Source organism: Spea bombifrons, chromosome 4 (genome assembly GCF_027358695.1).
Source record: "Spea bombifrons isolate aSpeBom1 chromosome 4, aSpeBom1.2.pri, whole genome shotgun sequence".
NCBI lineage: Eukaryota > Metazoa > Chordata > Amphibia > Anura > Pelobatidae > Spea > Spea bombifrons.
In genome coordinates this window covers 100,964,390-100,977,388 of record NC_071090.1, presented here as the reverse complement: position 1 = coordinate 100,977,388, position 12,999 = coordinate 100,964,390, and the positions used below count along the sequence as shown (strand labels likewise).

General features: G+C 44.8%; 1 protein-coding gene across 4 annotated transcripts; it reads left to right on the top strand.

Moving 5' to 3' along the window:
* Positions 1-5,491: 5,491 nt before the first annotated feature.
* DOK2 (docking protein 2) lies at positions 5,492-12,677 on the top strand. Of its 4 annotated transcripts, none has more exons than XM_053465526.1 (6): positions 5,492-5,587; positions 6,187-6,316; positions 8,347-8,634; positions 10,193-10,295; positions 10,811-10,983; positions 11,627-12,677. In XM_053465526.1, the coding sequence occupies exons 2-6, from the start codon at positions 6,254-6,256 to the stop codon at positions 12,287-12,289; spliced, it is 1,290 nt and encodes a 429-aa protein (XP_053321501.1). In that variant the 5' UTR covers positions 5,492-5,587; positions 6,187-6,253; the 3' UTR covers positions 12,290-12,677. The 4 variants fall into 4 exon arrangements, with proteins under 4 accessions (XP_053321501.1, XP_053321499.1, XP_053321497.1 ...); XM_053465524.1 differs by having other exon boundaries at positions 5,492-5,671; XM_053465522.1 differs by having other exon boundaries at positions 5,492-5,675.
* Positions 12,678-12,999: the final 322 nt, after the last annotated feature.

Here is a 12,999-nt window from a genome sequence, read left to right as displayed (position 1 = left end):
TTTTTTTAAAAAAAGGTTCCCGGATACCGGGGGGAGGGGCAGCTTTTGGGTGATCGGCACCTCCGCTGTGCGGCGGATCAGAGGGATGGGTACAAGGGAGATCTCTTACAGAACGTATTACAAGGAGTTGTGTTTTAACACATCGAGTGCCGGCATATGGTGGCCACAGAGGGGGCAGCTGGGGCACAAGCCTAGGGCAGTGCCCACAGTAAATATGCTGCTGATTATATATATTTATATATATTTACGTGCGTTAGACATTAGCCAGGTATTGGGAGAATTCTAAGGCGCCCCGATTCAAAGGCTGAGCTGTCATGTGGCTAATAGCCACACGGAGGAGCTTTGTTCCTGCGTTCGCAGAGATGTGTGCCGGAGGCTGCTGGCACATCCGTGTATGCAGAGGCAAGATGGCCAGATTTATGACGCTAAATCCTGAAATACTTTTTATTCAACAATTTAGGTATTTCTTATTAAAAAAACATAAATAAAAGAGAACCAGATTCGCAATTACCCCGCGGTCTACCCTTCTGCTAATTTAGGTTCCAGTGATTTATAACTGGCTGTTACACATTGGGCCACCAAGGCAAAATTACATTATTTCCTCCAACACTGAATCCTTTCATAGAAACCAGTTTAGGGATCTACAGCCAAGGCTTTCTAATTACCTTTTAGCCTACATATTCTCTGCAATTCCCTGTTCTGTCAGACTCTCCCCCATCCATTCTAACTCTATACTCTCACCTATAGAATCTGCCCTCTTCATACCCGCACCCTGCGTTCTGGCGGAAACCATCTGTTGTCCTGACCTTTGAGAGCTCCGATCACTGACTTGGGTTATTATTATTTATTGTTTTATATAGTGCCATCAAATTCCGTATCGCTGTACAATGGGAAGGACATAACAAGTAGTATGTAACATAACAATTTTACAGAAACATCAGGTAAGGAGGGCCGTGGTCCAAGGAGCTTTGGCCACGTTTCCCGGGGCACATAATTTTTGGCATGTTGTTGAGCCCATACCTGGGAACTTCTGGGCTCTGGCTACCCACACCCTTCCCTTGCGGGACGCGGCCAGGACTGCACACTGACGTCAGGGGGCGTTCCCGCTGACGTCAGTGGGCGTTCCCGCTGACGTTGGGGGCGTTCCAGGTGACATCAGTAGGAGTTCCCATTTAAAGGGAAAATAGGCGGGGGGGTTTCAAGACCCCGCGACCCGGAGGATTTGGGTCTTGACTCGGGAACCAGCAATTTCCGGATCAAGTTCCCAGGTACGGTTGAGCCATGTGGGTGAAGTGCTGTCCCCTGCAGCATGCAGAACGCACAAACTGGGTAATTCCCCTCTGTGAGTTCATACATCCTGCATACTGCAGGGGGCAGCACTTTACTAGTACTGGTCACTACTTACCCCATCAATGGGGACTAACAGCGCGCTCGTCATAAATGCGGAGGGAAGTTTTATGTTACACAGGGTGGCAGATGAGTGGAACAGCCTCCCAGATGAAGTGGTAGAGGCTAATACAGTAAGGGAATTTAAACATGCATGGCATAGGAATGTGGGGCCTGAATCTACGGGACCGACTACTGATTAGGGTTTGGGTCTTTACATCATTACTCCTTATCTGCTATGAAATTCTATATTTCTATGTTTGTAGGATATTGTGGGTATTTTGTGTCCCGTTACTGTGCCACAACTTCACACCTCATCGTGTTTTTATGCACACGAACGAACCACAAACACTTTACTCGGCAGCCCATTCTTCTTTCTCGTGAAGCGTCTATTTCTGAGTGTTCTCTTCCCCAATCTATTTATACCGCGTGCGTTTAACGGAAATAGAAGCATAACAAGATAACGTGGACGTATTCAGCGCTCTTTGGCTTCTGTCTCCGGCAACGGGCTGGATACGCTTATCGTGAGACCTTTTTTAATGTATTTATCAACAAATCACAACACAGTCCAGAACAGATTATATGAGGTCAGAATAACGTTTTGTGGGTTATTATTCCTACGTTTTATTTATAGAGCTGCGAGATGAGACATCAAAATTAACAATAACATGGACAAGCGTAAGACATGCAGGTACAGAAGGAGAAGAGGGCCCTGTTCCTGTGAGCTTACAATCTATTAGGTGGTTTGTAGGACTGCGTGGCCATGTGGTGTATGATATGGCTTAATATACATATTAAGTGAATTATTATCAAGTGTTATTTATTTATGTGAATAATAACAAAGGCAAAACTAGTTTGTAGGGACCCTTTCTGTACAGGAATGTGCCTGCAATCATGTCAACGTTCACCGGTCACAATGCCACAAATGCCCATTGTGATATAACTGCGCATATCAATAAGAAGCTTGATGTAAGTGCGGCCAATGGCTGGATATGCGCATGTTACGTACATGAGCAGATTGGGTGACCATGGGGCACAGATGACCAGGGGCCCATTGGGCCTGTGCGCCATATAGCCAATCCAGGTGTGGAAACATCCAGCGGCATATGTCTGCTTTTTGTGAGGCTGTGTAATTGGGAGTACTGAGATTATGCCCAATGGATCACATCTTGGGGAACTGGTGGAACCAAGCACAGCCCCATACCCATACCTGGGAACTCTCCGTGTCTCCAAGATTGCCGGGTGAAGCACCGCTTCTCTGGTTTTCCGGGTCAAGACCCGAATCCTCTGGGTTGTGGGAGTGGGGTCTTGACACGCCCCATTTTCCGCCCATTTTCCATTTACATGGGGGTGTTTTCCCCTGACATCAGCGGAAACGCCCCTGACGTCAGCGGAAACGTCCCGACGTCAGCTGGACCACCCACTGACGTCAGCGGGACCTCCCACCGACCTCAGGGGACCGCCCGCTGGCGTCAGTGGGCAGTCCTGGCCGCGCCCCGCAAGGGAAGGCTCTGGGTAGCTGAAGCCCAGAAGTTCCCAGGTATGCCCATACCAGGGAACTTGCGTCCCGCTGACATGATGGGCAGGCCGCTGACATCAGTGGGCAGTCTCACCGATGTCAGTGGGTGTTCCCACCAACATCGTAGGAAACACCCCCCATTTAAGGGGGGAAAAAGGCAGGGAGTGGGGTGTGTCAGAGCCTTGATCCCGCAACCCGGAGGATTTGGGTGTCGAACTGGAGAAGTGGTGTTTCTCCCGGACTTCTCTGGGCAAAATCGGTAGAGTTCCCAGCATAGGTTGCAGCAAAAGCCGCTGCATGCCTTTAAGACACAAGCCTTTTCTCTTTTTACTAATAATCTTAAAGGAGGCATTGAAAGCTGTGTCTCTGTGGCTGCATCCAACACAAAAGAAGTCATCCTGAAGATTGTGTGTCTTCTCTGCAGAGGGATCTACCGTGTTTCCCCGAAAGTAAGACAGTGTCTTACTTTCTTTTTATCCCTAAAAGCCCCACTATGTCTTACTTTCGGGGTATGTCTTATATTGGAAAAAATTGAGAGTGATGGGAGTTATGATGTACTTTTAGAGCATAATTAGATCATGAAAAAGACATTGGAAATGGTACAGCATAACACCCATCACTCTCACACACTTACCAATCAACACACCTACCAATCCACACGTATACCAATCCACACACATATACACAAATCCACACACGTATACACAAATCCACACACATATACACTAATCCACACACATATACACCAATCCACACACATATACACCAATCCACACACACATACACCAATCCACACACGTATACACAAATCCACACACATATACACTAATCCACACACATATACCAATCCACACACATATACACCAATCCACACACATATACACCAATCCACACACATATACACCAATCCACACACACATACACCAATCCACACACATATACACCAATCCACTCTCACTTAATGCTTTCCTACCTTTCCTTTCTTCTTTCAGCTTCTTTTCCTCCTCTTCGCTCCTCTTCTTCAGTTCTTCTGTCTTCTTCCTGGTTCAGAGGGCACGGACAGCGGTGGGCGCGGCTTCAGTGTTGTGCGCCGGGATCTGACAAGAAACCCCGGCGCACAACAGCTGTTGCCGCGCAGATCACAAGGGAGCGGTATCGGAGGTCATTAACAGACCTCCGGCTCCCTTGAGTGATTTTAAGCCGGGTTGAACCCGGCTTAAAATCACTCAAGGGAGCCGGAGGTCTGTTAAAGACCTCCGATACCGCTCCCTTGCGAGCCTGCTCCTCCAGCGGCGGACATTACTGTCCGTCTCTGGAGGGGTGCCGGGTGCCGCAGGTTGGCACCCCCTGGAGTGTGGCGCCCTGTGCGGTCGCACACCCCAAAGGTCGGCCCTGCTCTAAGGGGCCGGCCTTAGGGGTCTGCGGCCGCACAGGGTTTAAATAAAAACATCGGGGTTTTTTTTCAACTTTATTTAACATCCTCCATGTTAAATAAAGTTAAAAAAACTTTATTTAACATGGAGGATGTTAAATAAAGTTAAAAAAAAACCCCGATGTTTTAATTTAAATCCTGTGCGGCCGCAGACACGTAAGGCCGGCCTTGGTGGGGACTTCCCGGCCCCTTAGAGTGGCGGACCCGGCAAATCCCCCGTGTTTCCCCGAAAGTAAGACATATGTCTTACTTTCGGGGTACGGCTTATATTAGCCGACCCCTCTGAAACCCCCGATACGTCTTACTATCGGGGGTGTCTTACTATCGGGGAAACACGGTAGACAAATTGAAGAATCGACAAGCAAGAGGCTGATGATTGCTGGTCAGAAACACGTGACGTGTCCTGGAGAAAATGTCCAATATGGTTACCTGAGGGGTGGAAGGAGAAGGAAGGATATTTTCTAGACAGAACATTGATTACATATGATAGATTGCCAAATTTTGCCACAAATCTTCCTCCAGGTAAAAGTTGAAAACAGATGTCTCTCCATTAAGCTGACAGCAAACGTAATTATAGATGTGATAAGCGGGGTGGAAGAGGCTGGTGACAGGAGCTGGAGAACATGGCGGGGAATTCTAACCTTATACTAATATGTCCATGGCCGTGGAAAATCTCTGTGGATCTGTTATAACATCCGTGTATTCGCAGGGCCAGAGGAGGCCCCTGCAGGCGACCAATAGAGTCCCTCGCACGGCTCTTTAACTCCTGACGGCGAGCCTACAGATTTTCGCTCCCGTTAACCCCTGCGATGCTGCATAGATAAGGTAGGCTAGATAAGGAAATGACCAGGGAGATCGGTAAATGAAGACGAACACGAAGATTTTTCGTGTTGTATGTCTTCGTCTTCGTATACGTTTTGCCGCCGTCATGAATGAAGTAGCGTCCAGTATAGACATCCATACACACATGCAGCATGGATTACACACAAAAGCATACAAATACATACAAGATGTCACATGCATGTAATCAGGTGAAGTTTGTAAAAATGCTCAATTAAACCCATGACCACAATTCATATAATCCAAAAATACATAGAATAGATTAACACGGATGTATGTATAAAAACGTATAACGCACCAAGATACACACATGACAATGTGGTTTTCAAACGGAAGTAAGGAAGGAACTAAGACACAGCTAGACAGAAAGAGAGCGAGCTTGCAAGAGTAAGAGAGAGAGAGGCTAAGAGGTAGGGTGCGTGAGACAGAGCAGGAGTTGTTCTGTGAGACTGCAACAAACAAACTGAAAAGAGAGAGACTGCTGAAGGAGACAAGTATGTGAGTAATTGTGAGTGAATGTGACACGGAGAGAGTGACTGAATTGAACATTCTCTTCTGTAATGAACTCTTGGGAGGCGTATGAATGGAAGGCTGGAGTTAAGCAGGGAAGCTGGGTGAGTTAAAAGGTGTAAAGAGAGTACCTGGCTATTAATTGGAATGGGGTTTAAGGACTAAAGGGGGTTTCTTTTAAGAGTACACAGGGGAGTGTGTGTGTTTACAGAGGGGACTGTGTTATTCGCACAGAGAGGGGTGTGTGTTGATAGAGAAAGAGGAAAGTGTGTTAGGAGCAGAGAGAGAGAAGTACAGAGAAGCAGTGTGTTAATGGGAGAGAAAAGAGCGTGTGTTACTTGCGAACAGATAGAAGACAGTAGGAGAGTATGTAAATGTGATACGAGATGAAAGAGATAACGTGTACCAGCTAAGTGGCAGCAGTAATTAGAGAGGAGCGTGTAGAGTATATGCAGAAAGCGGCCCTATAAACATTTCTTCTAACTTTTAATCTTAATAGTTTCACATACTCATGTTAGTAGAAGGGATATTTTGCTCAGACTGAGTTAAGAAGAGAAAAGAGGCAGATGGAAGGAAGTATAGTGAAACAAGGCTCTCTGTACTTCCAGCATCAGCAGAGGTTCGGGAAGGTGAGTCCATTAAAAAGTACCATTTGTGTAACTCGTTGTTTTGCATTTTCCCGTTCTACGGGTTTCCGTCCCAACACATGGTCTATGCTGGTACAACAATGCGTGTCTTGTAGGCGTTGTGTATAAAAAGGGATTCTATGAAATGCGGCCTTTTCACCTTGATATCAATGGGATGTTTATGCTGATTGGACCATTCTATTGGTTACTATGGTGATTAGACTGCTTTTCAAACCACATCAGAATCACTTTTTTTTCTACATAACATTAAAGTGTATTGGCTTTCCAGCCCTATCCGATACCCTGATTTGAAACATTTACTGTGTTAAAAGCACTTATTATTTACTATTATTATATTTACTATTATATATATATTTTTTTTTTAGTATTTTATTTTATATTTTTATTATATTCTGTCATAGTTGATACATTATTGGTGCATTACGTGAAGATTTAGGGTGTTCCATCATTGCACAGGGTCTCCGAGCCCCCCGATAGCTGTGGCAGCATAGACCTACATTGTCTATAAAGAGTTAAAAAATATAAGCGCCAGCCTATCCATGATATACAAGCATGCTTCACATTTAGGGAAGTATCTGCTTATCTCTATGTTACAAACAAACCAAATTAGCCTCAACAAATTTACAGCTACCCGCTACGAATAAACGTTCATTGTATTTGCACAACATACAAGGAGAAAAATATTTTTTTCAATATTTTTTTTTCTCTTTAAAAACTTTTGTATGATCAGGGCAGACATAAGCACGTCCTTTCCTGGAAGGTCATACCCACAAGCATTTCAGAGAAGTAATACTATGCTACATCTAATCGTTTGCTTTTAAACCACACGATCATAGTAATACGAGCAAATAAAGGAAAAAAATTAAGGAACAACTTAACTCGGCCTTCACATGGGGGGGGTAAGACCTTCAAGAATGTCTGTGGATAATCTTCCCAGGAAGGGTCTCAGCGTCCAGGTGTAGAAAGGATATATGGAGACAGGGTCAGTGTAACATATAAAGTATTTAAGAGTAAAAATAGCACATAGATACGTTACATTGAAATAAGGAAAAGTCCTCAATGACTTCACCTCTGGATCAGAGCTGCTGGAGTCAAGAAATAACCCAGAGGAAAGTCCCAATAAATGTAGTCCAATAAAAATCTAAAGTGCCAAATGTTACACGTTTCACCTATAAAAAGGCTTCATCAGCCTGGGAGCTTTCTGGATCTGCGTACCTGGAGGTCCCCCCTTGCGGGATGCGGGTAGGAGGTCCCACTAACATCGTGGGCGGCCCTGCTGACGGTGCAGGTGGTCCTGCTGAAGTCAGTGGGCGGTCCTGCTCATGGTGCGGGTGGTCCTACTGATATCAGTGGGTGGTCCTGCTCATGCTGCAGATGGTCCTACTGATGTTGTGGGCGGCCCTGCCGACGTGCGGGACACACGCTATTTTTAATGGAAAAACTGGGCCCTGACAGTTCCCAGGAATAAAGATACACTTTCTTCCTATACGTTGTTTAACCCCTTTATGGGTTCAAATGTTTCTATCATATTCCCCCATTTTCTTTCCTTTATCCTGAAAATTGTAAATATTGAGAACCTTGAAGTGCGAGCCATCCCCATTGCTTACGTTTAACGTAAAAGTATCTATTTCACCAAAAGGAAGCTAAGATTTGTGGAAAAGGATATCAACCTAGCATATTTATTCAATTTAACGTCTTGAAATGATCATTCCTTTTCCTGTCACCCCTCAGGTAACCACAGACGGCGTTTTTTCCACGTGCTGCTGGTCAGCGCTGCAGTATATCAGTGAAGTACATATGTATGGGGAAAAATGGCGGATGTGGTCAATGACTACAGGCGTGCTTAAAAAAAACAATAACGATCACAACTTATTAATAAGCAAATGGTAGTTTAATGGTAGGAATAGTAAATCAGGTAACTGGAAAATACCGAATCTGGTTAAATTTCAATAACTTTGAAGTCACTCCAAGTAACAGACATGGATAAAGAGTCTTTCTTTTATTCCTGGCAGAAATGGAAGAAGGTTTGGGCTGTCCTGCATAGACCTGCCTCCTCAGGTGTCGCGCGTCTGGAGATGCATGAAGGTTCCCAACCTCCAGAATCTGGTCGCAAATTGGAATGTTGGAAACTCATTCAGCTTAGCGATTGCGTGAGCTTGTCAGAGCGCGGCGGGGAAAACAGCCCAAAGGATACCCGCGCATTCAGCATCGAGACAGCACAGAGAGTCTTCCTGCTCGCCAGCGAGACCTCCGAGCAGCCATGCTGGGTCAGAGAGCTCTGCGCTCTTGCGTTCCCTCAGGTGAGAACACGGTGTGTAGGACAACTCCACTTAGGTCAGTTTTTTAAAGGCTTATTGACTGATTTTATCATATTGTTACAAGCAAACCGCTCACTCCAGCAGATAGAATTCCTAAAATGAGGAAGATTGAATAAAGCTGGAGTTTGCAGGAGAACCCCAACGACCACCTTCTGCAAGAATGCCTGAGTTGGCCCTTCTTACTAAAATCAGCAATGTGATTCACAAGAAATTTCCCTTTCCCCCTTACCTCTTTCTTGCGGAAAAGCGCTCATGCGTTGACCCTTTATAATGCATAATGATGTCATTAAGTTGAAGTTGCAGCATTTCTGTAGACTATTAATCAAACTGTTTAAAATGTTACTTCGGCACCCAAGGAACATCTAAAATAAAAAGGTACATTTTGATATTTTTGCATGGCTTGCATAAGGATGTTTGACATCATCCGCGCCATATGTATCTACACAGTAACGTTGCATGCTAAGTCACATGTGACACAATCAGTGTCCTGAAAAGGCTTCAGGGTGGCCAGAACTAGCTTTACAAATAGTGAAGGATCACGGGTCTGCGGGTACGGGAAACATAGAAATAAATTATAAAGTTTATATTAGTGAGACTTTTGTAGCTTTAAGCCTTGTCGGGCTTGGACTGGGCAAATGCCAGTGCTTCTCATTTACCTTTAATCACCTGTCCTATTGTGTGCTGGATACACAAAGAGTGTAGTGTGTGGCCGTGTGCAGGTGGCCAGATGTACATCCTTTATAGCCTGTTGTCTTTAAAGTGCCCGGGCGATTTTAATACCAGGTCTTTCGGTCTTAATCCATCACTTATAACTGTCCTTCAAAACAAAGCGTTTGTAGGTAAACCGCGGGACAATCACAAGACGCAGATGATTACAAACGTTAGTAGAATTAGGGAAGTTTTCTGAGTAAAGGATGAGGAACTGAAGTGTAGACTGAGGAAAGGTGAAGGCCGTTTGGAAGGAGAACTTGTGCTGCAAGAAGAAAGGAGGGTCGCTGATCATCGGCTACACAAAATAGTAACCATCACTTGGGGCAATTAATTATACATTGCCAAGTGATATAAACCAATCTTATACATGGGTTATTGTGTGGGATCCCTCTGTTAGGAAGATTCTTTCGTATAACATGGGAATGGGAGTGCGGGATTTTAAAGAGCTTTTTGGGTTATAATGGCTGAGATTTATATAATGAGGAATTCATTTTTTATTAAAAGGGACTGTGCCGCCTACCCATCAATCTCCTTAAAAAAAGGGTCTTTAGCATAAATTATGCTAATTATTTCACATGAACCAGTTTATCTAGAGAAGTGTTGGTGTTATTGTGTATTATTGTTTTAGAATTGTGGGAATTGCGGGCACTACATTGCAAAAAGGAGGAATTTCATGGTCTATTATTGTAAAATTGTAAAATTATTTATATATACACTTGTCTTCCTATAGATTTGTATAAGTCTATGCAAGTTGTATAGATTGTTGTGTATGGGGTGATCTTGCTGTGCATGGAATCTTATCCCGTATTAAAGAAGTCTCTCTCTGCAGGAGCGCTTGTTTCTGGAGAGACGTTGCAGTCAACCGCAGCAGTCTGAGGGTCTCCGGCTGCAGGAAAATGTTCTGTATAGTACTAGCAGAGAAAGCAGTCCAGGTGAGGAGATGTCGCAGGTGGAAGGAGATTAAGGGGGTCTGCAGGATTGGGGGGCTGCGAGAGGATGTGAGGGTTTACAAATTACTGAGGAATACTCTGCAAGATTAGAAGATATCGCTGTTTCAGGATTAGAAGATCACTGAAACGCTATTACGATCAGAGTAGATCACCAGGATTAGAGGTTATAGAGGGAAGTTACTGTGAGATGATCTGCAGGATTACTGAGAGATGCTCTACAGGATCAGAAGCTCTAGAGAGAGAGGTCCTGCTGTTGGACGCTCTTTGCAGAGACTGTGGGTGAGACATGGCTGAGGCATGTGACTGCGGTTCCTGGCAGGACACATCGTGTGACTGACGTAGTGTATGAGGGAAGACAGACATCCTTAGTGGTTGTATGATTCAACCTGCAAAGGAGAACTAAAACACCTAGCAGACAGCTCGGGAAAAGCACAGTAGCCGGGGATGGGAGACAAACCGAGGTGGTCACAATCTGAAGAATTATACCGTCTTTGTAGGCAATCAGTTTGTGGTCCGGATCAGACAGACGGATGCATCTTCTCGCTGCAGTCTCTCTGGGATGTACACACTCTCAGTTGACACCAACTGCCTCTCGCTGCGAGACCGTCAAAGCGGGAGCCTGTTGTACAGCTGGCCGTACCCGTTCCTGAGGAGATTTGGGAGAGACAAGGTGAGACACTTCGCATAAATGATGCATTGCCCAGTGAGGAACTGGCAACTATTGAGGATTATGGGAATTGCAGTCATCCCCCAACACAGTGAACCATTAACCTAAATACAAAGCAATTTCACATGAAAGCGCTGAGTCTTTCCCCTGCCATTATAAACGAGGGTTGTTTTCTACAGCGTCCCGCTGATTAGATCCTGTTATAAAATAGCAATCACCTAACAGCATACCTCCATAGTGTCCCTGTTTAGGAAGGACAGTCTCGCTTTGGGATTTATATCCGCTCGTCCCTCTTTTTTAGGAGCTCAGAATATGTGGGTATCAGTATTTTGCATCACTAAAAGTTACAACAATGTCTGTCCGATTTATAGTTACAAAATTATCAATTGGTCATGAAGTCACATAAAAAGGCTTGTGATTACACACCGAAGCCCCCGATTTGCCACTGCAGAGATGGTAAAGGTAGTTTTGGGTGCCACTGTTCCATCGGGCCTTTGCCCGGTTTCCCAGATGGTCAGTCCATGGCTGTATGAGGTACACTAAGTAGCAGTGTACATTTAAGTCAAGCGTTATTTTTCATACATAAAACTGTTTAACTTGGCTAACTGTGACCCTGGGGAAACTAATTTATTTTCCCTGTCTCCAGGCTATGTTCTCCTTTGAGGCTGGCCGTCGTTGCACTTCTGGTGAAGGAACTTTTGAATTTCAGACAGCCCTCGGTAGTCAGATCTTCTCGGCCATTGAAACTGCCATCAGCTCTCATCACAATGACCTTGCCGTCTCAAGTTTGCATGAATACAGTAAAATAACCAATCTTGGATCATGGCCACCAGCACCCCCATCTTCTCTTCAGAAGTCCATCTCCCAACCACCTCCTCAAGTCAATCTCCCTGGAGAAAATCATCTTCCAGAGAGTGACTATGCCATACCTTTTGATAAAGTGGCTCGTAACCTCTTGAATACAGGCTTTGTGGGTCTCCTTGGACCCGTCCCACCCGCACAGGGGAAAATCAAGAAAAGCCGCGGAGCAGAACACATATACGATGAGCCAGAGGTGCCCGTCAATCCTGTCTACGACGAACCAGAGGAGATGAAAACTGATGCTTGGAAGACTCAAGGCACTGATGCCCATGAAACTGGATATGAATATCCATATTTACCGGGGTGGGATGATTATGCTGTTCCCAGGGTTGGGGTAACAACCAGCACAAAAGGGAAACAAAAGGTAGAGGGGGATGAGTGGGGAAGCGAGGTGAACGATGATCGTGAATATGATAATATTACACTGAAGGGATCGCAGAAAAGCTGAGGGGAAAGGTACTAATGTGAGTAACTCAAGGACCAAAGACAAACTAGACCACTTAAAATCTTAATTTTTTTGTGCAGCCAAATTACTAAAAGGGATAATTTCCTTCATTGGAAGGATGTGTAAAGGCCATGTAATGAAAGTGTGACAGTGCCTCATAACCGTACAATAAAGTCCAAAAAATCAGAGGTTACTCAACCTCTAGCTATTGGCAGACTACAGATCCTATATTATATCTGTGTAGACTGTAAGCTCCGAGGGGCAGGGCTCTCACGACCTTATATTTCTTGTAATCTTTTAGTGTTTGCTACCTTGTTTAAGGCTCCGTTCCACTGTTCAGTACTGTGGAACATGTCTTAGCTTTATAAATAATAAATCATATTAATAATTACTGGCCCGCTGCATCATTTCTGGTGACTCGCTGAAGACGATAGGGTCTGGCCTATTATACTAATTCTAGAAATGAAATGTAAGGGGCAGGGAAAATGCTTGGGACAGAGGGCCATCTCCAGTCATATTCAGGGGTAGTGCTTGTGGACCATTTTGACAAAAGCCCCACAAAGCCTCCTGTAGAATAGTTCAAGACTAAATGTGGGGGTAAGTAGCAACATACATGACTGATCCGTAATCATTGGAGATCTCCTAACCAACCCACAATTTGAGTCTTGAAAAATAGGCATGAGAAGGAGTACAAGATCTCTGTCTCCATCAGT